The sequence below is a fragment of the Bipolaris oryzae genome (assembly GCF_000523455.1).
Source record: "Bipolaris oryzae ATCC 44560 unplaced genomic scaffold scaffold_46, whole genome shotgun sequence".
NCBI lineage: Eukaryota > Fungi > Ascomycota > Dothideomycetes > Pleosporales > Pleosporaceae > Bipolaris > Bipolaris oryzae.
Genome location: NW_006911322.1, coordinates 91009 through 116191, shown reverse-complemented (window position 1 = coordinate 116191; position 25183 = coordinate 91009). Strand labels below are relative to the sequence as shown.

Below are 25183 nucleotides of genomic sequence, written 5' to 3'. Positions count from 1 at the left end.
AAGCGCGATCTCGGGACGCCGCGGGTTTAGTGTATGTGGGGCACTTTACGTGCACCATAGCGATGCCTGATCACGTCTTCGTCGAGACGTGCGGAGATATAAGATAAGAAGGCCTGGAAGTGCGTATCGTGCAACTAACCTCACCTCTTATCCAATACAACAATTGCACATCAATTTTCAAAGCACCTCAACGCTTGAATCTTTCTCCTGTTTCTTGTATCGTGACCATGTCAATCAAAAACGTCATCATCATCGGGGTGGGTATCTCGTATACATCTCGTTAGCGGACACTAACGGTATCAGGCGGGCGGAAACCTAGGACCCTCAATTCTGAATGCCTTCCTGAAAGAGTCTTCTTTCAACACAACTGTGCTCTCACGTCAAAATTCAAATTCCAAATTCCCTCCTGATGTCAAGGTGATCCACGCAGACTATAGTTCGCAGGACAGTCTCAAGGCGGCTTTCCAAGGACAGGATGTTGTAGTATCTCTTGTCGGTGGCCTTGCGATTGGTGACCAGCACAAGCTGATTGACGCTGCCATTGCGGCAGGTGTGAAACGTTTCATCCCCTCAGAGTACGGAAGCAATACGCCTGACAAGCGAGCTCGTGACATTGTACCCGTGTTTGAGGCCAAGTTTGCCGTTGTGAACTATCTCAAGACCAAGGAGGCGGAAATCAGCTGGACAGCTATAGTTACCGGACCATTCTTTGACTGGGGGCTTAAGGTCGGGTTCTTGGGCTTCCAAAGCCACTCTAAGAGCGCTACCTTATTCGATGATGGCGAGGCTACATTCTCCGCAACGAACCTTCACCAGATTGGTATTACAACAGTCAAGGTTCTCGAGCATGCGGATCAGACAAAGAACCAGTACGTATACGTCAGCGGCTTCCAGACAACACAAAAGGAAATCCTGGCGGCGGCGGAGAAGGTGACGGGTGCAAAGTGGACAGTAGAAAAAGTCAATGTCAACGACCATATTGCACAAGCGCGTGAAAAGCTCCAGAAGGGAGATTTTTCGGCCATTCCAGATCTGCTACAAGCCGTAACATATTCCAAGGAGGAGTTGGGCAACTTCGCGCCCGTGGGTCTTTGGAACGACAAGCTTGGAATACCAAAGGAAAGCCTTGAGGAGAGTGTGAAGGGAGCACTTGCTTAAGGATGTAGATAGACAAGTAACGAATGGAAGAGTCATACTTATTCTTTACAAACGACTTGATGCAAGTAATATAATTATCATAAGGAGATTAGCTACTAAAGAAAAAACTGGTTACCAAAAGAGAAAAGGTCCACCTAGTAATGATTATATATCAAACTCGTAGTAGATAAAGATATATTTCAATAATATATTAATGTATTGTGGAACGATACCTGATCAAGATCAAACGATCACAAGGGTAATCCATAATCGAGTAGATATAATCAAGCTGATATTCGATCGCTGTACAGGGTTGATCAAAGAAGGTGCCTTTCTACGTACGAAAGAAAATCGTAATATATGTTACGATATAATCACGTGATACTACATCACAATATGTTCAAACCTAAGATTTTTTATTTAAGATATAAGGTGCTTAAACAATATCAGTAAATTGTTAAAGAGATGTATTGGGTTTATGGAAATAGACTTTAAGTGTTGCAGCATCGACCCTCTTGGCGAGATGCTAGGTTACTACGTGATCTTCGCCCCGCGATGATTATTACCTTCTGACGCGGACGTCCATAGGCCCGTAGCCTTCTCATCCTTCCTTGAGGAGAGAGTTCTTCTCGTTACCTGTAATAAATCTTCATGGACTTAGACTATATTCTCCCTAATATCTATGGAGTAATAAACGCTTGTATATATCAGACTATTTTAGGCACTAATTTTCCATCCTCTCTTTCCTGTTGTTATACCATGTGAATTAACAAATGCTAGAACAGTCTCCCAATTGCGGCACTTGTGCTCAGTCCCCCATCCCCGAACAGCTAGCTCAGGATTCCCGTATTCATCCACTCTAACCTTCTGAAGTGACATATCAGCGGAGCACATGACAGCTTGACGTAGATAATCGAAACAATGGTTGACGTGCTCTGGATCAAGACTATGCGAATTGACATGCGCGCCACTCATGCCGTTCTCAAAATACTCTTTGAGGCTTATCTAAAGCATGTAAGTAAGCGCTCAGATTAGAGACATGATATGGCTCTAACAATGCAATGTAGCTGATGAAAAGCGGAAATGCAAAATGCTTCGGAAGTTTGGCTAGGTTGCTTTGCCACTCGGTAGCCTTCCTTGTCAAGAATCGTCGTATTACCCAGTGGGTAGCCACCTAGGTAGCTTGTCAGTAGACTCATCTACAAGCTTCGAACCTCTGACATGCCCGTCAGTTCGTATGTTGAAGGCTTCAGTCGGAGAAGAGATGCCTCGAAACAGCAGGGTTGTAGTTGTGCTCGCGCTTTTGTCCTACCCCAGTTTCCGTGTTGGCACTCTTTTCGAACATTCGGATTCTTTCTCAGACCATCATCAGAACTATGCCCAGGAAGTAGGACAGGAAATCGATGGCTTGATACGCTCAGCCGAAATGAAGATGGCTGATATGCTATCACGGCAAACGCACACTTTTGAAGCTGCAGTGGATGCCTATCGATCTCGGAGAAATCAAGATCCGTCAAAAGGGTTCCGGCAATGGTACGACCTCGCCCGGAATACCAGCACCATAGTCATCGAGGATATGTGGGACCCGATATATGAGGATCTTGAAGTGTACGCACAAGCAACATTTCCTGCAGGGCGAAGCCGAGCATCTGCACTGCGAGATGCAGCCGACTACATTTCGGTACCAAATATCTGTCCGCAGGTGAAGGGTTTTTTCTTGCGAAAAGTAAAATCTGAGTTCAAGGATGCTGCAATGTTCGTGGATAGTAATTGCGAGGCTGACAATCGTCCCTGTCTCGAGGTCCAAGCGATGCTAAACAGAGTGGCACAATTCCTACCTAGCATGAGCATTCCAGTGAATGATCATGCTTCGCCACGTGTGATTGTACCTCATGGGGATAGAAGCACCACTGCCAAGCAGCAAGAACGGTATGCCGAGCCTTTTTATCATGACGAGACAACATTTCCCGTGTTATTCAATCGGGCCCAGCTTGCGATCGATGCTTGCTCGCCAACCTCACCGCTGGGGAACCTTAGCCTAAGCAGTGGGAGTCACAATATGTTCGAAGGATCCTACGGTGCTATCCAGCCAAAGACTCCATCACTTGTCTCCAACGGTGCCAGCTGGCGAGACGTCTGCCATCAGCCATGGCTTCTCGATATCCACGGGGCACTGATCCGTCCCAACGCGCTCAGCACTTCACAGCGATTGCTACCGCTCTTCTCATCCGCAAAGCTCTCGGGAGTGGAAGTTGCCTTGCGTTTTCCGGATACCATCTACTGGTCGCGTGACCCGGATTACAACGTGAACGCCACCGATGTCATAACCGAGTCTTTTGACATGAAGCAACAATGGCTCAAGAAGCTGCCTGTGGCCTATTGGCGCGGTACCAATACTGGTGGAGGCCACGATCGCGATAATTGGCATCGCTTTCATCGCCATCGCTTTGTGGCATCGACCAACGCCACGTGGCTGCGTACTGTGCAATCACAACCGCGAAAAGACTGGACCAGACTATCATACACTGTGACTGACAGAATCATATCTTTGGCCGAAGAGCATACTGATGTTGGATTCACTTCCATTGTCTGTCGCGACGACGGCTACCAATCATCGAACAAGAATTGCTCATACCTTGGATCACATTTTGTTGAGGCTTCGTACATGCCCTTGTCGGAGATCCTTTCTAGGTACCGCTTTCTGTATGACGTTGATGGAAACAGTTATAGCGGAAGATTCTATGCTTTGCTATCCTCCAACTCTGTCGTACTTAAAGCGACCGTCTTCCAGGAGTGGCATGACGCACGCCTTCTCCCTTGGTTGCATTTCATTCCTATCTCGAATCATTTTGGCCAAGATTTATGGGACGTCCTGGAGTATTTCTTAAAGAATGAAGAGCTTGGAGCTAAGATTGCAGGCGGAGCAAGGAGATGGGCGGATATGGTTCTAAGGCCAGTAGATCTAGAGATTTATTTACTCAGGCTCTTACTAGAGTGGGCAAGATTTATTGGGATATAGGAGCCTAGTCTTAAAATCATTAACATCCGAGACGGGCGAGTGATCGAACATACAATAACCTGTTTGACGTAGACGCCCAAAAATCTCCTAGTATACGAACTTCCTCAAGGAAAGACTCTTCGCTTATCACGTATAACATAATGATATGTAGTCGTGCGCTGGCACAGTAAAGTGCCTATCACAATTCCGTCTCGTCACGACAGGCTGGACGCCCTTAAAATAGCTTCTTAATAGGATTTTGGGTCACTCGCATAGTCTAAGTGTTAGCTAGAGCACTGAGAATCTATTCACCGTCTAAGCACCGCTTAGATGATGCGCTTAGGTTCGTAGCATGATCTTTCTCCACCAAGTAAACAAACACCGCGAAAGTAGTAGTATTTAGCTCTCTATTAAATATAACATCTTTAATACTAAAGCGATTACTCTCTAGAGTAGAGTCTCTAACCAGCGTTTATCTAAACTCAATCGAGTTTAAATATAGTTTAGCTTATCTATGAGAACATACGTTCATATTTGAATACTCTCTTTGTCTTGTATAAATTCATTTACTCATTTGTATACTTTGCTTAATGGCTTTCTATGTACACCAGAGAACTACGAATTAGACACAATCATTACCGTATTAATCTAGATAATGAGGCCCACTGGCAAAGACATGCTTATGAAGTTTATGGTACTGTTTCATGACTGTATATGTCTGTAATAAGGTGCAGAGAGCTTCTTTGATGATAAGTTTCCGCAGAAGCATACAGACGGTCAGGATTCTCGCAGTGAGGGCATTATTTGGCTCCTTTGTATTCTCTTAATGCCGATTACGACCCAGCCCTCTACATATTTTCCATTTCGGTACCCGTAAATATACTTGACTCTATATTAGCTGGTCGGTGCCTGAAATTATGTAAAAATCGACGACAAGATACGTTGGTTGTTACGTTAGGGGAGATCCTGGTAACTGCACTCTGCGAGATCTTCGTATATGAATCCTCGTAATTAGAAGGTCAATTTTGATGTCTTCCTCTGCATTCAAAACTAAGTATCGACGCTGGTAGGATACCGAGATTCACCACCTGACGCACGGCCCCACCTAAGTGTGGTTCATTGTCAACGTGATGTAACATACGGCTTAATATTGGGGTTGCCTGCAGTCAAAGCATTAAGTTACGACTGTTACCTGAGTTTTCATGGGAGGACAGAGGTTTGCAGCTGATGTTCTATGAATACTTGTTGGGATGGGGATCGTGAAAAGTAATTATTGCACACCGCAGACGATCTAAGAGAACTATCAAGTACGATAGAAGCTGAAGAATACCTATGCAGGCTTACTAAAAACGCGCCTTTTGGCTCACAATATAGACTAAACGGAGCTCTACCAATCAATACGCTCACGAGCTGTACGATGAAATTCCCTAAGAACGCGCCTATGTATTCTTGATTATCCGAATAAAGGTATTTCTCATTCCCCGCCGGAGCAAACCCAAGTAAGGCACAGCAGGAGGACAATATGGTAGAAGGTCCACCCACCATGTAAGAAGAGTAATTATTAGGATTTCCAATGGAAAATGAGGATTGGATGTTGCATTTCGCACACACAGCACGGCCCTAGCAAGATGCATCAAAGCAGCGACATTGAAGCCCGTACAACCAAGCCATGGACTGTATTTGTGCTCAAAGAGGATCAATTGAAGGGGGTGTGGTGGCATTCCTAAACCGAATACCCGAGTAGCGTGAGCGCACAAAGGATGTCTTTGTTTAGGCTGGAGTAATTATAGGGTTACTATTACATAAAGCGCAAGGTGTGTATCTTCACACGCTAGCCCGCAGTAATTTTCATTCGTTTACCGCGCAACTGTTGTGTCGGCTGCTGCAGCTAGTGTGATCAAAGAGTTAGTGTCCCAGAATCAACAATGTTCTATACAAAGGGCAAAATTTGTAGGCTAATAATATTCTAACAACGATAAAAGAAATCTCCAAGAACAAAGCAGACTTCATGTTCTATCTCGATCGGAATTTACTGTCAGTGGCAAGTATATAAGGAAGAGAGCTGGTTATTCTGTATATTCTCATTGTTCGATCGATGTTTTCCTTTCTTAGCATTACAAAATACATCGCTATTGACTCCACATTAACCTTACAATGCGATCGATAGCAAGTATTGCCCAAGAGCACTTTGGGATCTCTACATATGGTGAGGCACTCAAGCTTGAGCTTCTTGCTTTAAAAGAGAATGACCCTCCTCGAACTACACCGACCCATTTATCAATTCCGTATACTGCAGACAATTGCCCCGAGGACCCTCCACAGGATGAGTTTCAAAAGGCGGTAACTGAAAACACTCTTCATGCGGCAGTCCACATGAATTATGTATTCCGAGTTCGCGACCAAGTTTTTAAGGTTGGTGACGAGCAACAGATTATCGAAGTAAGCAGCATGATAAATATCACGATGAAAGGTTGACTGACGTATAACAGGAAGCAGAGAATCTCATCTATCTTGCAGAAAATTCTCGCGTCCGAGTGCCCAAGGTTTACAAGGTGTACCCTGGGCACCCAGCGGGTGGTCGCCCTTAGACTGTTATGGTTATGGAATACATACCAGGGTTCCAGCTCACGTATACCGATTGGATGAGTTCTACGGAGGAAGAGCGTACAACACTGTGTGCCAGACTACGAGAGCAGTACCGTCTACTCCGGTCTATTCCATCTGAGGGATACTATGGTCGAGTTCATTGCCAAGCCTTTGACCGTAAGATGGGCATGTTTCGCACCAACTGTAAGCAATCTTGCGGCCCATATAAAACTTACGAAGAATTTACTTCAGCAGTAATCCGTTCTGCTGAAGTAAATGCTTTGATTAGACGTGTCCAAGAAGGCGAATATCTTTGTGAGGATCAAGACACTATGTTGTCTGAGTACAAGCAAGCCTTAGAAATATCTGCTGACCGGAAACCTGTCTTTACCCACGTGGATCCTTCCCTAAAGAACATCATCCTCCGCCGTATTCCATCAACACAAGACCAACCTCCAGACTGGGAAGTGACCTTGATTGATTGGGCTGGTGCTGGGTGGTACCCAGCGTGGGTACAGGGTGCTGCATTCGACCAACGTTTCGGCTTCTGGGACGAATCTGGAAAATTTCACGCTGATATTGATGACGAGTTTGTAGATAAAGTCTTTGGCGAGATGAAATGTGGAGCAGATTTGGCGCGCCTTTGCACCAAGGCACAAAGAATCTACTAAGCAGACTAGCCTTGAAATGAATACTCAAAAAAACAAGATGATCAATTAAGCAGTGGAAGAGGGGCTACGAATTTTTCCTTCTATTACACATAGCCCGTTCTATATAGAAAAAATAATTCCAAATTTTCCATTCTAATCTTAACGAACCCGATAGTAAAGGCTATTGACTATTCGGCATTTTAGGCCAAATTTTGGCCACATTGTCACTTCTTGTAGTGTTCGACAGCTAAAGTGGGTATGCTGTAGTGAATTACTTCGGGACGAGAGGAGAACACAAAGCGCTATGGTCGGTCTCAAGCGTAGTTAGCACTGCTGTCCGCCAGTTTGCAAATGCCTGCTCCGCAGTCTGATTTGGCGTAGGCTGGTTCAGCATATGCTGATTGATGCAGATATCCGCGAAGAGGTCGGGATCATGAAACCACCCATGTTCTATCCAGTGCGTTACCTGAGATGGAGCGTGCATGTCAAAAATAACTTTTGAGTTGTGATCTTCAAAGTAGAATGCATAGCATAGATGTGAATTCGTCTCCCTTCGTTTTATGTGGATGAACAATGCTATTCCGATTTTACAATACGACCCGGTGGAAACTAGGTGGGGGCCTTGTGGGTCTGGTAGGGTATTCTCAAGTAAGACTGGAACCAGGACCATGTTGTAAGGTAATATAGTGTTTCCGAACGTGTCTAATGTAATTTCCTTGCAATCTGTTAAGGTTGTGCAGTATTGTAAAGGAGCTCCTAGCTTACTACAGCTTTATATGCTATGATAGAATTTATATATATTGTTAAGGCTTAAGACAAGAGACTGATTTAAATCAAATATCGAAAAGTACTGCTGTTGTCTCGTAGGATTTACATTCGTCTAGGAGAATTGTTGTGTTGTGTCTTAGGCTCAACAGTACGCACTCTTAGGAAAGCCGTTCTTATCACTGTCATTACCAGGTAGGCGATTATTTCGGCTTCAATGGGAACAGTAAAGGGATCTTAAAAATCATCACCACCTACTTTTCTAGGACTGACACTCAGGACCGTTCTTCTTCTCCTGAACAAGCAATTGATGACCTTGCAGGGTCCGCAATGTCCAGCGATTAAGTTGACCAACCGACGTACGAACACGAGTCCATCCAATTCTATCAATTCACCAACCATGTCGGCCCACCAACTACTATTTCCATTCACTGATACAAGATAGCCGCCTATTCCATGACATCTCTCGTCCGTGTATGCTGAAGGGGTAGGGTTTGGTGGTACATCGAGAGTACGAACCACACTTGGGTACGTGCTGGCTGAGCGAATATTCTATCCACCACCGTCTACACCATACGACTTCCTCTGTCCCTGCAGCTTCCAGAAGTCGCATTCGCCCATCAAATCAATCGTGTATTTCAGCCTCCTAGTTAGTCTTCTTTCCGTGTCTCTATTTATGTTATCGCGTCTCGCACAGTGCTTGCAAAGGCCCGTCATCAGGGAGACACAGGTAGTCACCCTGTCTCGGGCCGTTCGCAAATTCCCGCTCGAACCACGCACCGATCTTCAACGCGAAACACGCTGTCACACTTACAAAGCCGATAGCTGAAGGCTGTAAACCTGTTTGTAAACCTTCTGATGGAGCCTGGGATGCTCCGGCATGTTGACCTAGAATTCTTTACGTCCTGGACCACAGATCAGGGCCAGTCCCTCAGCAGGTGTCTCAATGGCTCAAATTGCTTTTTCACGAAGTTTTTATCGTCTGGCGAACTTTGTAGATGCGCGCGTACAACCAATGCGAGATCATATGTAAATAAGATCCGTCGTTCGGTGCTGATTATGGGGCCTGTCGACATAAGCTCTGAAGCGAACTACAAGACTCCCTCTGTCTGATATTGTGGATTGGTCACGAGATTTTCTTACCATCGGCCTATTCCTGATAGAATCACCCTCGATATCGAGGTTAAGGATGATGGTTATTTTATCTTTTGATTTATATATGCAATAGAGCTACTAGAAGGAAATAGAAAATAGAGAGGTAGTAGATATTACGATAGTTTATTTGATGCTTCAAATAGAGGTTTTAGAGCGGTGGTAGGAGTTAAGAGAGTAGAGTTCGTATGTTGGTGACAGGTTAATGCGGCGTGCGTTGGTGGGCATGGGCGAGACCAGTGCCTATCCCGATGCGGCTAGCGTAGTGGGACTTGGGGAAGATCCCGGCGCTTCTCCATCTGAAGGTTGAGCCAGCGCAGAGTAACTTCACGCGTTAAGTGGTCGCAACGGCCAATTGGAACACTCGCGAGACATAATACCACCGCCTGTTTGATCACAGCAATGGCTGAGCGTGCGGCTAAGCGGATGCGACGCATAAGCACCGAGTATGATGAGTCCGAGGGAGATGGATGGGACGGTCGAGGAAACAGCAGGTATGTGGCTGACTGCGCGCGCGACGCATAGCTGGCTGGCACCCATCGCCAAGGGCAGCGCGGGGACGACAACCGCCGTAGAGAGCTGTCAGGGCCACACAGGGCCCTCTTTTTGTCCTTCACCTCCATCTTTGTGCCACCCGCCTGCACGCATACCCAAACACCCCTGCCTTGAGCCACGGGGGCACACGGAGGTCATCTTACGCCATCGCCATCCCTCTCATTTACCTGCTCTCCTCTTCTTCTCCTCTCCTCCTCTTCTCCTCTTGACGGCCTTGCTCGCACATATTGCCATACCCATGCCTCGCCTACGATCACGCGCAGCTCCGGCTCCTCTAACATCCTACAGTGCTACTCCTACAGCTTCCTCGACCCGTCCGCGACGCGGCACGGCAAATCAGTCACTTGCGGCTGCTACTATACAGCGCTCCTCGCCCGAAGAGACGCGCCAGTCAATACACCTCACAGTAAAATCATCGCCCAACAAGCTTCGGCAAGCCACTGGCGGTGCTGCGCCCAAAGCGGGTGTCAGCCGTGAGAACATAGTCGTGGGCAAGCGCGCGTCACGGAACAGTCGCGTGGTCCAGGAGGTCGATAGCGAAGATGAAGAGGACGAAGAGGAGAACGAAGACGTAGACGAGGCCGATGCCATGGATGTGGATGAGGACTCGGACGACAATGAAGATGCGCAAGGCGACGACGACGATGAGGATATGGACGCAGAGGGAGACGAGGACGATGACATGGAGGACACGCCAGCGCCACGCATTGTTGTGAATACCAATCGAAGCATCCCCGTCAAGTCATCCGCCGGCACAACCACTAAGGCTCAAGACAAGGTTGAGGCCAAAGAAATGGCAATGGACGATGACGACGATGAGGAGCTTAGCGATCCTGATTCTGATCTTGACGATGAAGATGCGGAGGGCGAAGACGAAGACGCTGAAGGCGAGGACGATGACGACATTGGCGTAACGCCTGGCGCAGATATGGACGAAGAAATGGACAGCGATGAGGAACTCAGCCGCGACCAAACGCCCGATGTAACCAAGATGACCAAACGACAACGTGCGCTAGTCAACGACGATACCGACGGTGGCCTCCTGGCCCTCTCCAACGAAGCACAGAAGAAGAAACATCTCACGGCAGAAGAACACGCTATGCGCAGGGCGGAAATGGCAAGACGAAGAAAGAATCTCAGCGAGAAGCGGAACGAGGAAGAAAAGGTATATATCTCCTTTCCACCACTTCCCCATTCATTTCTCACACGAGCACCTACTGATTCCCCCATCTAGCTCGACACCATCAACCGCCTCCTCAAAAAACAACCCCCAAAACGCGGCCGCAAAGCCGCCCAAGACGCCCCGGAAGATGGCCTCGAAGAACCAGAACCCGAGCGCGCAAACCCCCTCTTCGTCCGCTACATTCAAAATGCAAAGGGCACACAGCTCGGCGTCCCGGAAGAATGGCTGCAAGCGCCCGTTGGCACCATGTTTGCGGGCGATGTGGCGAAAGCGACGCAGCAGAAGCCGTTTAGTGGGAAGATGGTCGAGGAGGTTGCTTAGGTCCCAGGCAGAGGAGGTGGAGGAAAGCAAAACATGTATATTATTGAGCGGGGTTTGGCATAACTTCCGGAGTTTTTGGTCTCTGAATACCAATTAGAATTACCTTTTTTTCTCTCTCTTGAACTCGTTTTTATTCCAATATTCGTTATCACTTTTTTTCTGAAAGGAATGATGATGATGGGACCAAATCCATACCGAGTGAATTTGTATTTGCAAGGATTGCCGTAATAGTCCCAGAGACACAACAGAGTATAGTAGTAAACATGACGTCATGGTAAGAACATATCATTATATTTTTTTTTTAAAAAAAATAGTAGCACTGACAGCCCACGGGTATAGTATAGTAGTGTCTTTCCATTGCAAGCTCTCTAGGCCCTCTTACCAAAGACCTTGTCAAAGCCCGTCAGCGTTATCCTGTACCTAACATTGTCGTTCTTGGAGACGCGCTCGACGGCCTCCTTGCAGCCCTCTTCGCTAATCTGGATTTCCTGCACCCAGCTCTTGATATTCTGCTTGGAAGCGAGCTCGAACATCTCCTCCATCTCGGGACGGTTGCCAATGTGCGAGGCGCCCATGTAGCAGCCGTTGGGAGCAAAAATCTGGGCGGGCATGGGTGGGAGCGGGTTGTCGGGGAAGCCGACCATGTGGAAGGTGCCGTTGACCTTGAGGATGGAGAAGTATTCTGCGAGGTCGAACTTGTCGGTGGCGTCGGCGGTGTTGATGACGAAGTCGAAGTGAAACTTCCATGGCTCGGACCAACCCTTGTCCTTGGTGACGATGAAGTCCTTGGCTCCCATCTTCAGAGCGTCGTCCTTCTTGTTGGGGGTGTGCGAGATGACGTAGGTATCGGCGCCCATGGCGACGGACCAGAGGACACCGAAATGGCCGAGACCTCCGCTTTGGTGGTGTTAGCGACTGATACGGCAATGTCCTTGGTGTTGAGAAACTTACAGTCCAATGATACCGACCTTCTTTCCAGGACCGGCTCCTAGCCTCTTCAATGGCGAATATGTAGTGAGACCAGCACACAGCATAGGCGCCGCCAGAGCAGTCTCGATGTTGTCTGGGATCTTGAAGACAAAGTACTCGTGACCTCTGATGTGACTGGCGTAGCCACCCTGTGCAACAGTGCCATCGGTGTGCTTAGCACCGTATGTGTCGACAGAGTTGGGGCAGTAGTTCTCCTGGTCATTCTTGCATTGATCGCAAGTCAAGTCGGCGCCAATCTGAGCGCCAATACCGGCACGGTCGCCAACCTTGACCTTGGTGACCTTTGATCCGACCTTGATGACCTTGCCAATGACCTCGTGTCCTACGCAGAGAGGAAGAGGAATTGAGTCTCCCCATCCGCCGCTAATGGTGTGGACATCTGAAGCGCACACACCGCAGGCATCAATGGCGATGTCGACGTCGTGCTCCTCGAACTTCTTGAGGGGCAGCTACCAGAGGGTCAGTAAGACGATTGGTGGGAAATTCGGGCCGAGGACTGACCTCCTTGCGGGTAAAGTTGCTCCAGTTCTTGATGTCAGTGACGGCAAAAGCGTCGGTGGTCTCTGGGTAAGGCATCTTGAAGTTGGATACACGGGGTGTGAAGAGGAAAAGGGTAAAGAGAAATGTGCAATGGGAGGGTAAGCATCGAGGGGCAGCCAGAGGTATTTGAAGCCCCGGGGGTTGAAGCACCGGGAAATCTACGGCCAGCTGTTGAAAAGACCCATCGTCACTGGCCAGTGATATCATAACAGTGGATGGAGTTCTAGAAGGCCCCCGCCATGGAGACTTGTGGGGCCGTGTGATTGGACCGTCATGCAGCCATGAGAGGGTTATCTGGTGTGTTGTGCATGGTACCTTTTCTTGACCGTCACCCACGCGTCAATGATCGCGCTTTTTACCGTTGCATCGTGTTTTCGCATACGCCGTTGACGACTAGATGCCAAAGCTTGCTACGTCCAGCGTCTAAGCAGCCCGCGCTACGTATTGGCTCGTTTCGGCTATGCCGAAAAGTGGAAGAACTTGCTGTGCCGCCTTTCAAGCTTCGAACGCGACTTGCCTGTCTAGACTGCCGCTGCTAGAAGGCCGTCTGAGGCTCGCCGAGAGAGCGAAGAGTGAACGGAGAAAAAATGGTTCCGACCTCGTTCCGATCGGTCTAGTGACCGACCAGCACTCATTCCGATCGCCGACAGTTACCGACGTCATCATCTTCTCCTTCCAACCACCATCAACACTTCATCCATGATTGCCTTTCGCTTCATCGCTCAGATCAGCTCCTTGGACTGGACCAAGTTCTCCCTAATTATCTCTTATGGTTTCATCTTGGGCATTGCTTTCAATTCTGTGTCGCGTGTGAGCAGAGGAACTTGTCCCTCTCAAGCAATCGGCCGTTATCGACGACCAAATTCTCTTTCTACCCTGGATTCAGTCCCCCAAGAGCTTCCGTGGCCAGAAATGGCATCTCCCAATTCCCCAACCCCGATTAGTCCCGGGAAAATGATTCAGTCTCCAAACTCGCTCCATCTTCTTCGGTGTCTAATACCCCGCACTCAGAATGCGGGGTGATGGACACTGGGTTTGCCGAATGCGGCATGCCGTGATGCAGATAGGCAAAGCAATCCGCCGTTTCAGTATTCCAGCAGAGCGGATAGCCAGAAATGCCGAGAATTGTGCAATCAGGAGCGAGACTCTAAGCATGGCGTGGTTAGCTCTCAGTCTTGAGGGCCACGTTGTGCTGGCGTCGCCATATATCTTCCACTCCAGCTCTTCTTTTTAATCATCTCATCTAGATGTCGAATTACAAAGTAGCCTAATACCTGTAATAGCACCTGAAAACATGTCAGCTCCAAACCCGGCTCAGTCCGCGCAGGGGACCATGAATGCGCTGCGGTTCCACGGCCAAAAAGACTTGCGATTTGAGAAGATACCAATCCCAGAAGTCAAGCCAGGTCAAGTCAAGATAAAGCCAGCATGGGTCGGAATCTGTGGCAGTGGTATGTATGCGCAACTGAATTGCAGAATAAAGAGACTGACGTGCCTTTATACCTACACGAGTATTTAGGTAAGTAGGTAGAATGACGAAATGTGGTCCCAAGCTGAGCACCTAGGTGGTCCAAACCTCTGTCCCACCACACCTCATCCAATCACCGGCGAAACAGTCCCGCTTACCTTTGGCCACGAGTTTAGCGGAACAATAGAAGAGGTTGGCGAGGGCGTAACAGACTATAAACCTGGCGATAGGGTTGTTATCCAGCCCATTATCTACGACGACACCTGTGTTGCATGCGAAGAGGGATTGCATAATTGCTGTTGGTCTAATGGCTTCATCGGTCTATCTGGATGGGGTGGTGGGTTAGCAGATCACATAGTCGTCCCAACATCGACTCTATACCACCTTCCTGACAACGTGCCGCTCGAGATTGGCGCCCTGGTCGAACCTCTAGCTGTTGGCTGGCACGCTGTTAAAGTCAGTCCCTACAAGAAAGGCGACAGCGTGCTCGTTCTGGGAGGAGGCCCCATTGGTATCGCAACTATCCTCGCCCTCAAGGCAAATGGGTGCGACAAAATCATTGTCTCGGAAATCAGCAAAAAGAGACAAGAGTTTGCAAGGAACTTTGGCGCACACTACATCATCAACCCCGTGAATGAAGACCTCGCGACCCGTTGTCGGGAACTTACAGGGGGGAAAGGTGTACATGTAGTTTATGACTGTGCTGGCGTTCAAGCAGCACTCAACCAAGCAGTCCATGCCACACGTGCTCGTGGCTGCATTGTCAACATTGCCATTTGGGAGAAGCCATGCACGATCCAGACCAACGACTTCAACTTCAAGGAGCGAAGCTACATGGGCATTGCAACGTACGAAGTGGGTGACTTTCAAGAAGTGATTGATGCACTCAGCCGGGGTGACATGGATCCAAAGGCCATGATTACGCAGAAGATTGCTCTGACAGAGGTGGAGGAAAAGGGCTTCAAGAGCCTGATCAACGACAAGGATAACCAGGTGAAGATCTTGGTTGAAGTTGGCGGTGGAACATGAGCGTTCGTTCCAGTAATGAGCATATGAGTTTCCTAGTCGTACATTTAATCTATCTTTCTCATTCCCGCCACTATGCAGATGAAGCAAATTCAACATGAATAACTCCACATCACAATGCCACCCTCACATCATAGACTTGGCCGCATGCCACCCCGCAGCCCAATGCCACAGCCTCGCATCCACCCTCTTACCCTCTTTGTCGTACTGAATCAGTCGCTCGTACAACTCATCCACCGGCACAACCACCCTCTCAATAAACTCCCCATCATCCAGCGCCTGCTCCGGCTCCGCATCCCCCTCCGCCAACTCCACCTCCACAACCGCCAACTGCATATTCGCCGTGCTCATCCCAGGGTCCGACACAATCGTCGGACTAATGAATTTTAATCTCCCCTTATACCCCGTCTCCTCATGCAATTCCCGCACACTGGCTTCACTCGGCGATTCCTTCTCATCCACCAGGCCCGCGGGCAGCTCGACGCACACAGCGTCCACAGGGGGCCGGTACTGCAATATGATGATTGTGGAGGGCGGGCGAGACGGGTGTCGAATTATGGTTACAATGGCGACGGCGTCGACACCGGATTTACCGCGTGTTTTGCGTGCTGCGGCTTCCCAGACGCGGTCTTTGCCGGTTTGGTCCTGCCAGGAGATTTTCTGGAAGGAAATCCATTTTGCGGAGTTGGAGGGGAGGTCTTCGATTTGGAGGATGCGGGGGGGTTGCGGCATGTTGTAGGCGGCTTGGAGGGGTTGTGGTGGGCAGTGAAAGGCGCGGCAGGTGTAAGGGATGGTATGGAGGGGTGGTGGAAGGGGCTTGGGTGTGGATACTGAGCGGGTTGTTAAGAGAGATAGTAGTTGCCTTTTATACATTGGTGATTTCCGTGGTTTTTCCCTGGTAATGCAGGACTGAGAGCGCTGACGTACGAGACTTGGGGGGCTTGCAATTGCCCCGCGTCGCGGTGTCGCGAAAACACGTGCTACATCCTATGACATCATAATCAGTCTGTATACATGTATTGCTCTGAAATCGGCTGGTCAAGCTACTGACATTATGACTGCTTGAATAGTTCAAGGAGTACCCAGCGCTCAAGCGCTCGTCTTTCTAATATCCGTCAACTTAACCATCAACGGACTCTTTTCCCACGTATTAAACGCCTTGAGCCCCTCAAACTCGCCCTTTGGATCCCACAACCTCCCCCCATTCTCTGCAAACTCGACATCGAAATTCCACAAAAAGGCCCCGAGAATCAGTCTCAGCTCCACATATGTCAGATTCCGGCCAATGCATCCTCTGGGACCCAGCGAAAAGGGTTGTGCAGCCTTCTTAATGTCACTGCCGAATCGGGCTTGGGAGTCTGGCGTGTCGAGGAACCGTTCGGGAATGAAGGTGTCAGGCTCGATAAAGTTGGCTGCCGAATGTGAGGCGCTCCATGAAGAAACACAGACGGATGTGTATTCTGGGACGAAGTGTCCGTCAATGACAGCGCCGCCTTTGGGCACGTTGCGCAAGAGACCGATTGGGACGGGGGGAAAGATACGAAGTCCTTCTTCTATACAGGCATTCATGTACGGCAACTTACCCAAAACATCCATGTTGAGATCAGCTTCGGTCTTGCATGCGCCTCTGATCTCATCCTTGAGCTTTTGAAATATCTCTGGGTTGCGCAGCAGGTAATTTGTCAATCCGCACAGCTCCGTGGCTGTTGTCTCACTGCCTGCGACGATGAAGAGAGCCGCGTTCATGATGACTTCGCCGTCGCTGACCTCATTTTTCTTTTCCCGCTGCTTCAGAATGTACCAGATGAAATCGCGGTGATCGCTCTTTGTACCGAGCCTTTTGACTGTTTTGTCTGTAGAGTTGCGCAAGTGGCGGACACGGCGCTCGCGGATCACACTTGGAATGCACCACATAAGGAATTTCTGCATCATGGACCCGGGTTTAGCAAAGCGGCGGGTGGCCTGTTCAATGGCACCTGATTTGATCGCCTCGTAAATGAGGACAACCCAGTTTGCAGACTCGGAACCTTCACCTGGTACACTCTTAGTACTGTTCTGACAACATATCCCTCAATGTGCACATGGATAGCTCGAAAACCATACCTTCTCGAAGACAACCGAATGGCTCGCCAAAACTCAAATCACCAATGATATCAAATGTGCAAAAATTGAACCATGACACCATGTTGGCCGGTTGGCCTCGCTCGGCCAACTCCCTCAACCGCTCGACAAACATGTTTACATAACCCTTGAGGATTGGTTCTTGCTCCATCAGCGCTTGCTTAGAGAAGGCATGGGACAACGCTCTCCTCTGTCGAGCATGTTGAGAAGCTGGTGCCATGGTCAAATTCGTGGCTCCAGGAATGGCTTCTACAGCGCCGACATGGATAGCGTCCTTTTCCATACTGGGAAGACCGACGCGGTGACCATAAATATCGTCCCAAGATTTTGCCGTGTTAAAAGAAAGCTCGTTAGGCATGACGCGAACGACTGGTCCATACTGGTCATGGAGGCGCTTGTACTCAAAGGAAATGCGGCCTCGTAGCAGGTGTACGATGGACGGAATTGGAGATATGCGCCAGAGTAATGGCCCAGGATACTTGGCCAGAGGATGTAGTGTGACATTGTAAATTGCGTTCAAAAGGACGTATGCGAGGAACTAAAATCGATCAGGCCCGAGGTTTGTCATTGAGCCAGCAAGGTTGACGTACAGCAACGGGCGCCCAAACCGCAACTAGGCGGAGACGTTCTCCATCTATAATGCCCATTGTGGTCTTTTGAGTAAGCAGCCGTGAAATAAAGACGATGCTGTTTCAATGAAAAAAATCAAGAATGCGCATATACAACGGTAAAAGGGCTAGCCCGGGCAGATATACCAATCTCAACTAATCCTCGGAACACAACATTCCAAGTACAGGGATAAGCAGGACAGGTGTTTCCCCGTCACAGTGGCGAAGGCATCTTCTCGCCAAAGCATTTCCGAGTTGGGATATCTGCCACTTTGCAGAGCGCCAGACATGGAGACTTGCCTAACTCATCATGATTACTATCAACAGCCGACGCAATTCTCTCGGAAGCGTAAAATTGATGTCGCACGACATGAACGGAAATTTGAGTACGCATCCATGTGTATATTGCTGGTTGACGAATAATCGCATGGGAAGTTGGAACTCGCAAGAGACAAGACGGGAAATGCTTTAGCGCCATGCATGGTGGAGAAGGACGGACCCCGCATGGCGATAGCAACCCCGCGTGGAATGGCCCGCTACATGAGCAGGTCAGAGACGTAATGCGAGTCGTGTAATTTTTCCAACCAACGTACTCTGAGTCGCAATGGCATCATCAGATTGCTCAATGTGAGACTCATGACACGATCGGCTTGTTTATAGAATAACGGCTTGTGGATATTCCGGGGCACTCGCTTGCGTGGTGATACATACGGGAGCTCATGAACCTAGGGCAAGACTGCATGATTCGAATACTGCTACGGTGTCTGATTGAATATAGGCGGCGTTATCAGCGCATCTTCGGTCGCATCATTAATAGCTTCAGACCAAATCAACCCCATATGCGCATATCCAGCGTGGGATCTATAATCATTAGCATCGCACCGGCGTACGTTCAATCCATAAAACTCACGGATGTAGGCCATCAACTAGCTCGTAAACACTCACGACACTCTGGTCCACGACTCTAATCTTGAAGCCTTTTTTCGCCCTTTCCTCCACGACTTCAGGTACCGCCTCGTTGAAAGCCCTGATATTGTCACTCGTCCGCTGGTTCAGCGCCTGTACGATTTTCGCAACAAGTACCACTGCATCTGGACACGCCTCCAGGACAGCATCTAGGAGCCTTCCCAACTGCTGCGGCGCATCCTTCCACAATGCGCTGTCAGAGCGATTCAGATCAGTCGTGCCCACATGCACTAACACTACATTCGGTCGCATCTGCAGCGCAGCCGTCATAGCACCCATGATTTCGCCTATTGTGGAATTGACATGTCCCTCGTTGTCATTATCAAACATGAAGCCTGAATGCTGTGTACCGACAAAGTCGACCGACTGATACCACGCGCGGATGAGGTTGCGCAAAAGCTGGGCACGATACCCATCTGTGCCGTTCTGCTGGCTGTCCGGGTGCCAGCCCCATGTTATCGAGTCGCCCAGAGGAAGTATGCGGAGGGGAATGTGAAGGTTTGCGTGAGGACGTTCATGGCGTAAGCCGACGATGAGCGCGATCACTAAGGGGGTGGGTTAGCAACGATGTAAGGTAGGAGACTGAACGGAGGACAGGAGACGTGAACAGTTAGTACGGAATTAGGCCTTTTACTCTACTCCCATTCACATAAGTATCTTTGATCTCCTATGCGACAATGGGAACGGGATCAGTCTACCATAGAGACAGGAATGGGAACCTACATAAACACAATGCGCCAACTACCGCTACGCCCCTAAGCGCGGTCTTATGCCGCGGGCCACCCAGAATCGAAATCATGGTGATGTACAGTCGCAAGCACTCATCTGTCGCTGTCGAGAGCGACTCCGTAGTAACGTGGCTGAGGCCGCGTGTGTCGCTCCCCCGAGTTCACCAATGGGCACGTCATAGCGTCATCTGGAAACAAGGGGCTAGATTGCTCTTCTAAGCCTGAATGTAATTAAGCTAGAACTATAATTCGCCATCGTGAGTTCAAAAACACGGTCTGCCTGCCATTGGGCACATTGTGTAGTGCAAGATGAATTAGAAAGAGTTGAAAGGCGCGTCAAAGTGGCGCGAAGGGATGATTGTCCCTGACATGGGCGTACTAACAGGGTCTCCCCACTAGCCACGCTAATCAAGGCAAGGGGGTGGAGACATCTACCACCGTCTACCAAGAAACTCCACACCCAAGCATTCGTCTTGTTCGACGGGATATCATGGTATAACTCTTGCCTTTCTCATGCGATCAAAAGCAGTTGTCCACGTCTCTTTTGTCCGTATCTCCTCGGTGTACCCAACCTTGTGCGAAGCCTCCATGCTCATCTGGCGGTCGAAATCGAACATAGTCATGATGAAGTACTACCTTCTGTTAGCCCGTGGCCGCTACCAGTTCAGAAATATAGGCGCAGACCTGGAATCCTGGGTGCGTAATATCGCTATCAGCGCTTCCCGGCTTGAGACCATGCTTCTTCTCCAACTCCTGCCACTGCTGCTTGTGCGCATCAATGTATGCGCCGGGCTGTGGTGAGCCCTCCTCAGGCCCTGTGCCTTCTAGCCCAAAATAATCGCAGACGACTGGCCATTTCCCACTCCAGCTGTCTTCTTGCCCACCCACATTGAAGCTCTGCGACGCAGTCTTTTCCGGATGCAATGATGCGTGTATCGAAAAGTGCGCTACCATGTCCTGGGGAGACTCGTTGTACCTGTTCACCCACGACTTCTCACTCCCGGGAAACGGACACTTTGCGCCCTCACCTTCGACGGATCGGTAGAGTGAGAGGTACAGTGCGAGTGTTTGGGCTAGACAGTAGGCATTGTTATTTGGAACGAATCCGATGATATTGTCCGGGCGAACTTCACACCATGTCCACTTCTTTCCTTTCGAAATGCGCTTCAGGCAGTCGATCTGGTTGTAGTAAAAGAGTTGAGAGAGGTATGGCTCAGGAATAGGCGGAAGTGTCTCTTTCAGCGGTAGGTCGTTTGTGAACGGGAACTTATCCAGCATTTGACAGCCGTAGATCTTTGTTCCTGTTGGGAGAATCACGTACGAGAGTTGAGGCGACAGGCGGTCAACGGCCGTGACCGCACGCTCCAACATTGCCTCATTTACCTTGCATTCCGACGCAGGGTCATCTATCTGCTTATATGCTACCACTCATCAGTCGTATTCTCTTCGGAAACCGCACTACTTACAATAAAAATACACTTGAGAAACTGTCTCAACATCCTTGACCTTTTCTCTAATCTGCGCCTCCAATTCCTCTTGAGTCCCCTTGACAAGATCTACACCAGATACGATTTGTAATCGAGGGTCGTCGGACCAGAGCGCCATTTCTCGTGTCAACGGCCGATTCACCATGGCTGTAACTTTGGAGAAGGCGTCTTTGGATGGATATCCATTGAGGATGGCATTTACAATGGCCCACCCAGATATCCCTGACGCGCCGTAGATGAGTGCATGATTACCCATTATTTATTATAAGAAACGAAAGTAATCAATGCGAGGGGTTTGGGACTGGAAGAAGGATTGGTGAATATATAGCGAAGAAAAAAAAATCACTGATAGAGTGCGAACGGGGAGCACTTGGTATAAGTATGTATTCCAGCCCTATCCTTTTGCAATGCAAACAGAAAACGTTCGTTCGTTCAATACGAGTAATCAGACACCATGCATGCTTTAGTGTGATTATGTTGCTGCATACAGTTGGTCGGGCTACGACGGAGAACAATATCCAGTATGATGCTGACGCCTCTTCCCCGCTTCCTTGCATTGCTATGACTCGCGAGACATGCCATGTTCTGCAACGATACCCGATGGTTGGCCTGAAAAATACTCCGAGGATGAAGATGGCTGATGTCAGTCTGGATTCGGTTGTGTCGGTGATACTGAGTAGGGGCGTAGGAGAGACGGGCCATGGCCGCGCCAAGCCAGGCCAGGGTTCCAGGGTCCCGTGGGTGCTTCAACCTCTACTCTACTGTCTCATAGACACTACGCATCCCACGCACCTGCAACCACCAAATGCTGCATGTCACAGCTGCACTCTCTTTAAGCTCTTTTTCTTGCGTTTTTGCATTTTGGGTTTCCTTGGTTGGCAGCGTCCGGGTTTTCTAAAGTCAATCGACCGCAATTGTACTTTCGACTGCCCGCACCAAACTTCCGACGCGTCGTCGCTGTTTTGTACAGCCAGCCCATTCACGCCTGCTTTTCTGTATATCTATCGCCGTTCTCTGGGCTAACACACAGTATCCATGGCTACAATCAGGGTCGGTCAGACGGTAGAGACGACCGGTGAGCAGCAGGGGATAGTTCGATATGTAGGACCTATCCACGTATCTGATGGCACGTTTGTGGGCATAGAGCTTCCCACTCCTACTGGCAAAAACGATGGATCTGTACGCGGAGAGCGCTACTTTACATGTCCACCGGGACATGGCTTGTTCATACGTGATTCAAGTATTGCGGCTATAATATCACAACCAGTTCCACCACCGCCTTCTACCCCCAAGTCAGCCGCCCCAAAACCGAAACCACCGACGACTACACCCAGAGCTCGACCTTCGAGTGTCGTTGCTCCGAAACCCGGTCCTCCCGCCAGACCAACAGTAAACAAGCGACAATCCGTCGTAGGCCTTCCAACCCAAGCTTCCCTTCGCGGACCCGTCCGTAAAGCCAGCGTCGCCAGTATCTCCAGCAATCCTCCGGCAGAGAGTTCCCGCCCCGCCCCGCCGGCGTCCCGACCAAGCATCGCCTCATCAGTTGCCAGTAATTCCGCAAAGCCGCCTCGAGATGGCAATATTGAAACACTGCAAACAAAAATTCGGCATCTGGAGAAACAGCACGCAGAGGATCAGGAAAGACTCAGAGAACTCACACAAATTAGGGATGAGCGTGATCGGTTTAATGGCATCATACAGAAGCTCCAATCGAAATGCCAATCACAATATAGCGAGATGCAAGAGTTGAAGGATGCGCTGAAGGCTGTTCAGCAGGAAAATGAAGCCCTTACCAAGGCCCATCAAGATCATGAAGTAGACCTAGAGGATGCGTTGGTCGACAAGGAAATGGCAGAGGAGAGGGCGGATCAGGCGGAATCAGAGCTGGAGTCGTTGCGTAAACGGGTGGAAGAACAGAGCTTAGAGCTTGACATTCTCCGAGACGAGGCCGAGCTTTTCACAACAGAAATGTCTGAAGAGCAGAAGCAAGAGGCCGGTTACTATCGCCTGCAACACGAAAATGACCGCCTAAGGAATGCGCTCATCACTCTCAAAGAAATGACAGAGGAGAGAGAACAGGATCAGAAAGCAAGGATCGCCGGACTGGAAGCCGATCTCGCGCAGCTCGAACGCTTGGAGCAGGAAAATGCCACTCTTCAAGAGCGCGCTGCTGAGTCCGACTCGCTTGTCGACCATTTGAAGCAACAACTTGATGCCGCCAATGAATATGAGGATATGGTAGGAGAATTGAGCCATCAGAATCAAAACTTGCAAGACAGGATTGCGGAGCAAGAGATGATTGTACAAGACCTCGAGAACCTACGAGAGCTCAATGACGAGCTTGAGGTTCAGCACCTTGAACAAGAGGAGGATATGCTTGCGGAGATTGAGATGAAGGACGCTGAGCTTGCGGAACAAGCACGAGTGATTGCCGACCAAGCTGCCATTATTGCTGACAACGAATCTCTCATCACTAAATTCCGAGACCTCGTCATGGATCTGCAGACAAGAATGGCCGACGCCGAATCCTCTAAGAACATGACAGAAGCTCAAGTCAAGGACACTACTGGGCGGTTCAACCAAGTCATGGATCTGAACCGACAGCTGCATGCTGCCACTGTCTTGTCCACAACACGAGAGATTGAGGCTTCCTTGATTTCTTTGAAGGCTGATCAGCTTGCGGAGAAGCTTGAGATCTGGAACGAGACAGAATCAAAGGAGTTCACTCGTAGCGAATCACTCCAGGCCTATCTCACTGCAGAAAGGATTGTTGGCAAATCAGAACTACTCATGAATGTATTGCGGAGCACTAGCCGTCAAATGGGCAACGGCGGCCGACTGGACGATGCTTTGACTAGACTTGTTTGTGGTCAATCCGTTGCCCACCTCGAGATGATTAAAGACGGCAGCCACCGCCTTTGGACCGCTATCCGTAGCCTGACCCTGGCCGAGTTCGCAAACATCGGACCCACCTATCAAGAGCTTATCACTGTAGAACAAGTTCTCGACCAAGGCCTCAATGCTCTGAAGGCAGACACGGTCAATTTTGACGATTTTGCTGGAGCTCTTGAGCGTTCCACCAAAACACAGGAAGCAATCCTCTCGAGCCATCAAGATATTCTGGCTGAGCGACCAGAAGGCGAGCTGGTATCCAGAATCACGTCTATTCATGCTCGCCTTGACTACATCGCCCATTTATACGATCTGGCGACGTTTACTCTTCAAAAGCTGCCCGAAAATATACTCGAGGAGTGCGAATACACTCCAGAGCATTTTAAGACACCAGTGGAGACCACACAAGGTGCGCTTGCGGCTGCGATCAAGTTGCTAAGAGTCGTAGAGGCCTTGACTGCGGACAACATGTATCCCCGCCTTCCAGAGGGTCTGGAGGAGGCCATTCGATTTGACGAAGGACTAGCGCAGGCTGCTCAGGGAATTGCTAACTTTACCCGAAATCTCGTGGAGGAAGTCGCAAAGTGTGTCAATCTCTCTGATCCAGAGTCGCTCTCTGAAAGTGAGATGGCTGCCACTAAGGCTGCAATCGATGACCTGGATTCGAAGCAGCAGTCCATTTTCGTGACTGCTGGCTTGAATAGTCTTACAACCAGCTTGCGGCACTGGACTGACCACGCCTCGGTGCTTTCAAACAACGTTGAAATTGAGCATGGCCCCACACCATGGTCTCAAAAAGCCAAGGAAGTTGAGGCTGCACGGAAGAAGGATGATGAGGCGGTGCGTCAATTGCAGGCCCTCACAGCCGAGCACCGTGCTACTGTTCTCAAGATCCACGAGCGCGAGCAAATTATTGCTACGAAGGAGCTAGAGATTGAGCACCTGTCGGCTAAGATCCGGGATGCAGCAACCAAGACTGTGGGTCTCGAGGCCCTCCAAGAGGAGCTTAC

The 25183-nt window shown here is 49.3% G+C and overlaps 11 protein-coding genes across 11 annotated transcripts; 6 read left to right on the top strand and 5 right to left on the bottom strand.

The window, feature by feature from the left end:
- Positions 1-227: 227 nt before the first annotated feature.
- On the top strand, positions 228-1158 carry COCMIDRAFT_92503 (uncharacterized protein; the record flags this gene model as incomplete). Its single annotated transcript, XM_007688730.1, has 2 exons — positions 228-257; positions 304-1158. The coding sequence occupies 2 exons, from the start codon at positions 228-230 to the stop codon at positions 1156-1158; spliced, it is 885 nt and encodes a 294-aa protein (XP_007686920.1).
- Positions 1159-2058: 900 nt separating this feature from the next.
- On the top strand, positions 2059-4156 carry COCMIDRAFT_35817 (glycosyltransferase family 90 protein; the record flags this gene model as incomplete). The annotated part of the gene is made up of 2 exons (XM_007688708.1): positions 2059-2155; positions 2529-4156. The coding sequence occupies 2 exons, from the start codon at positions 2059-2061 to the stop codon at positions 4154-4156; spliced, it is 1725 nt and encodes a 574-aa protein (XP_007686898.1).
- A 2133-nt stretch (positions 4157-6289) lies between these two features.
- Positions 6290-7392, top strand: COCMIDRAFT_25417 (uncharacterized protein; the record flags this gene model as incomplete). Its single annotated transcript, XM_007688695.1, has 3 exons — positions 6290-6574; positions 6625-6687; positions 6760-7392. 3 exons carry the CDS (start codon positions 6290-6292, stop codon positions 7390-7392), a joined length of 981 nt encoding a protein of 326 aa, XP_007686885.1.
- A 2298-nt stretch (positions 7393-9690) lies between these two features.
- On the top strand, positions 9691-11347 carry COCMIDRAFT_92425 (uncharacterized protein; the record flags this gene model as incomplete). The annotated part of the gene is made up of 3 exons (XM_007688729.1): positions 9691-9782; positions 10132-11008; positions 11078-11347. 3 exons carry the CDS (start codon positions 9691-9693, stop codon positions 11345-11347), a joined length of 1239 nt encoding a protein of 412 aa, XP_007686919.1.
- A 368-nt stretch (positions 11348-11715) lies between these two features.
- Positions 11716-12913, bottom strand: COCMIDRAFT_4361 (uncharacterized protein; the record flags this gene model as incomplete). The annotated part of the gene is made up of 3 exons (XM_007688685.1): positions 11716-12244; positions 12299-12786; positions 12839-12913. The coding sequence occupies 3 exons, from the start codon at positions 12911-12913 to the stop codon at positions 11716-11718; spliced, it is 1092 nt and encodes a 363-aa protein (XP_007686875.1).
- A 1297-nt stretch (positions 12914-14210) lies between these two features.
- Positions 14211-15374, top strand: COCMIDRAFT_35814 (uncharacterized protein; the record flags this gene model as incomplete). The annotated part of the gene is made up of 3 exons (XM_007688707.1): positions 14211-14309; positions 14354-14396; positions 14443-15374. The coding sequence occupies 3 exons, from the start codon at positions 14211-14213 to the stop codon at positions 15372-15374; spliced, it is 1074 nt and encodes a 357-aa protein (XP_007686897.1).
- Positions 15375-15497: 123 nt separating this feature from the next.
- COCMIDRAFT_35813 (uncharacterized protein) lies at positions 15498-16103 on the bottom strand (the record flags this gene model as incomplete). The annotated part of the gene is made up of 1 exon (XM_007688706.1): positions 15498-16103. One exon carries the CDS (start codon positions 16101-16103, stop codon positions 15498-15500), a length of 606 nt encoding a protein of 201 aa, XP_007686896.1.
- A 357-nt stretch (positions 16104-16460) lies between these two features.
- Positions 16461-18139, bottom strand: COCMIDRAFT_92486 (uncharacterized protein; the record flags this gene model as incomplete). Its single annotated transcript, XM_007688728.1, has 3 exons — positions 16461-17404; positions 17475-18030; positions 18083-18139. The coding sequence occupies 3 exons, from the start codon at positions 18137-18139 to the stop codon at positions 16461-16463; spliced, it is 1557 nt and encodes a 518-aa protein (XP_007686918.1).
- Positions 18140-18855: 716 nt separating this feature from the next.
- Positions 18856-19865, bottom strand: COCMIDRAFT_25412 (carbohydrate esterase family 3 protein; the record flags this gene model as incomplete). The annotated part of the gene is made up of 3 exons (XM_007688694.1): positions 18856-18961; positions 19011-19611; positions 19790-19865. The coding sequence occupies 3 exons, from the start codon at positions 19863-19865 to the stop codon at positions 18856-18858; spliced, it is 783 nt and encodes a 260-aa protein (XP_007686884.1).
- A 417-nt stretch (positions 19866-20282) lies between these two features.
- Positions 20283-21537, bottom strand: COCMIDRAFT_92423 (uncharacterized protein; the record flags this gene model as incomplete). The annotated part of the gene is made up of 3 exons (XM_007688727.1): positions 20283-20426; positions 20479-21215; positions 21261-21537. The coding sequence occupies 3 exons, from the start codon at positions 21535-21537 to the stop codon at positions 20283-20285; spliced, it is 1158 nt and encodes a 385-aa protein (XP_007686917.1).
- Positions 21538-22316: 779 nt separating this feature from the next.
- On the top strand, positions 22317-22592 carry COCMIDRAFT_92529 (uncharacterized protein; the record flags this gene model as incomplete). The annotated part of the gene is made up of 1 exon (XM_007688726.1): positions 22317-22592. A coding segment is annotated over one exon (276 nt), but the record flags the coding sequence as incomplete, so codon positions are not given.
- Positions 22593-25183: the final 2591 nt, after the last annotated feature.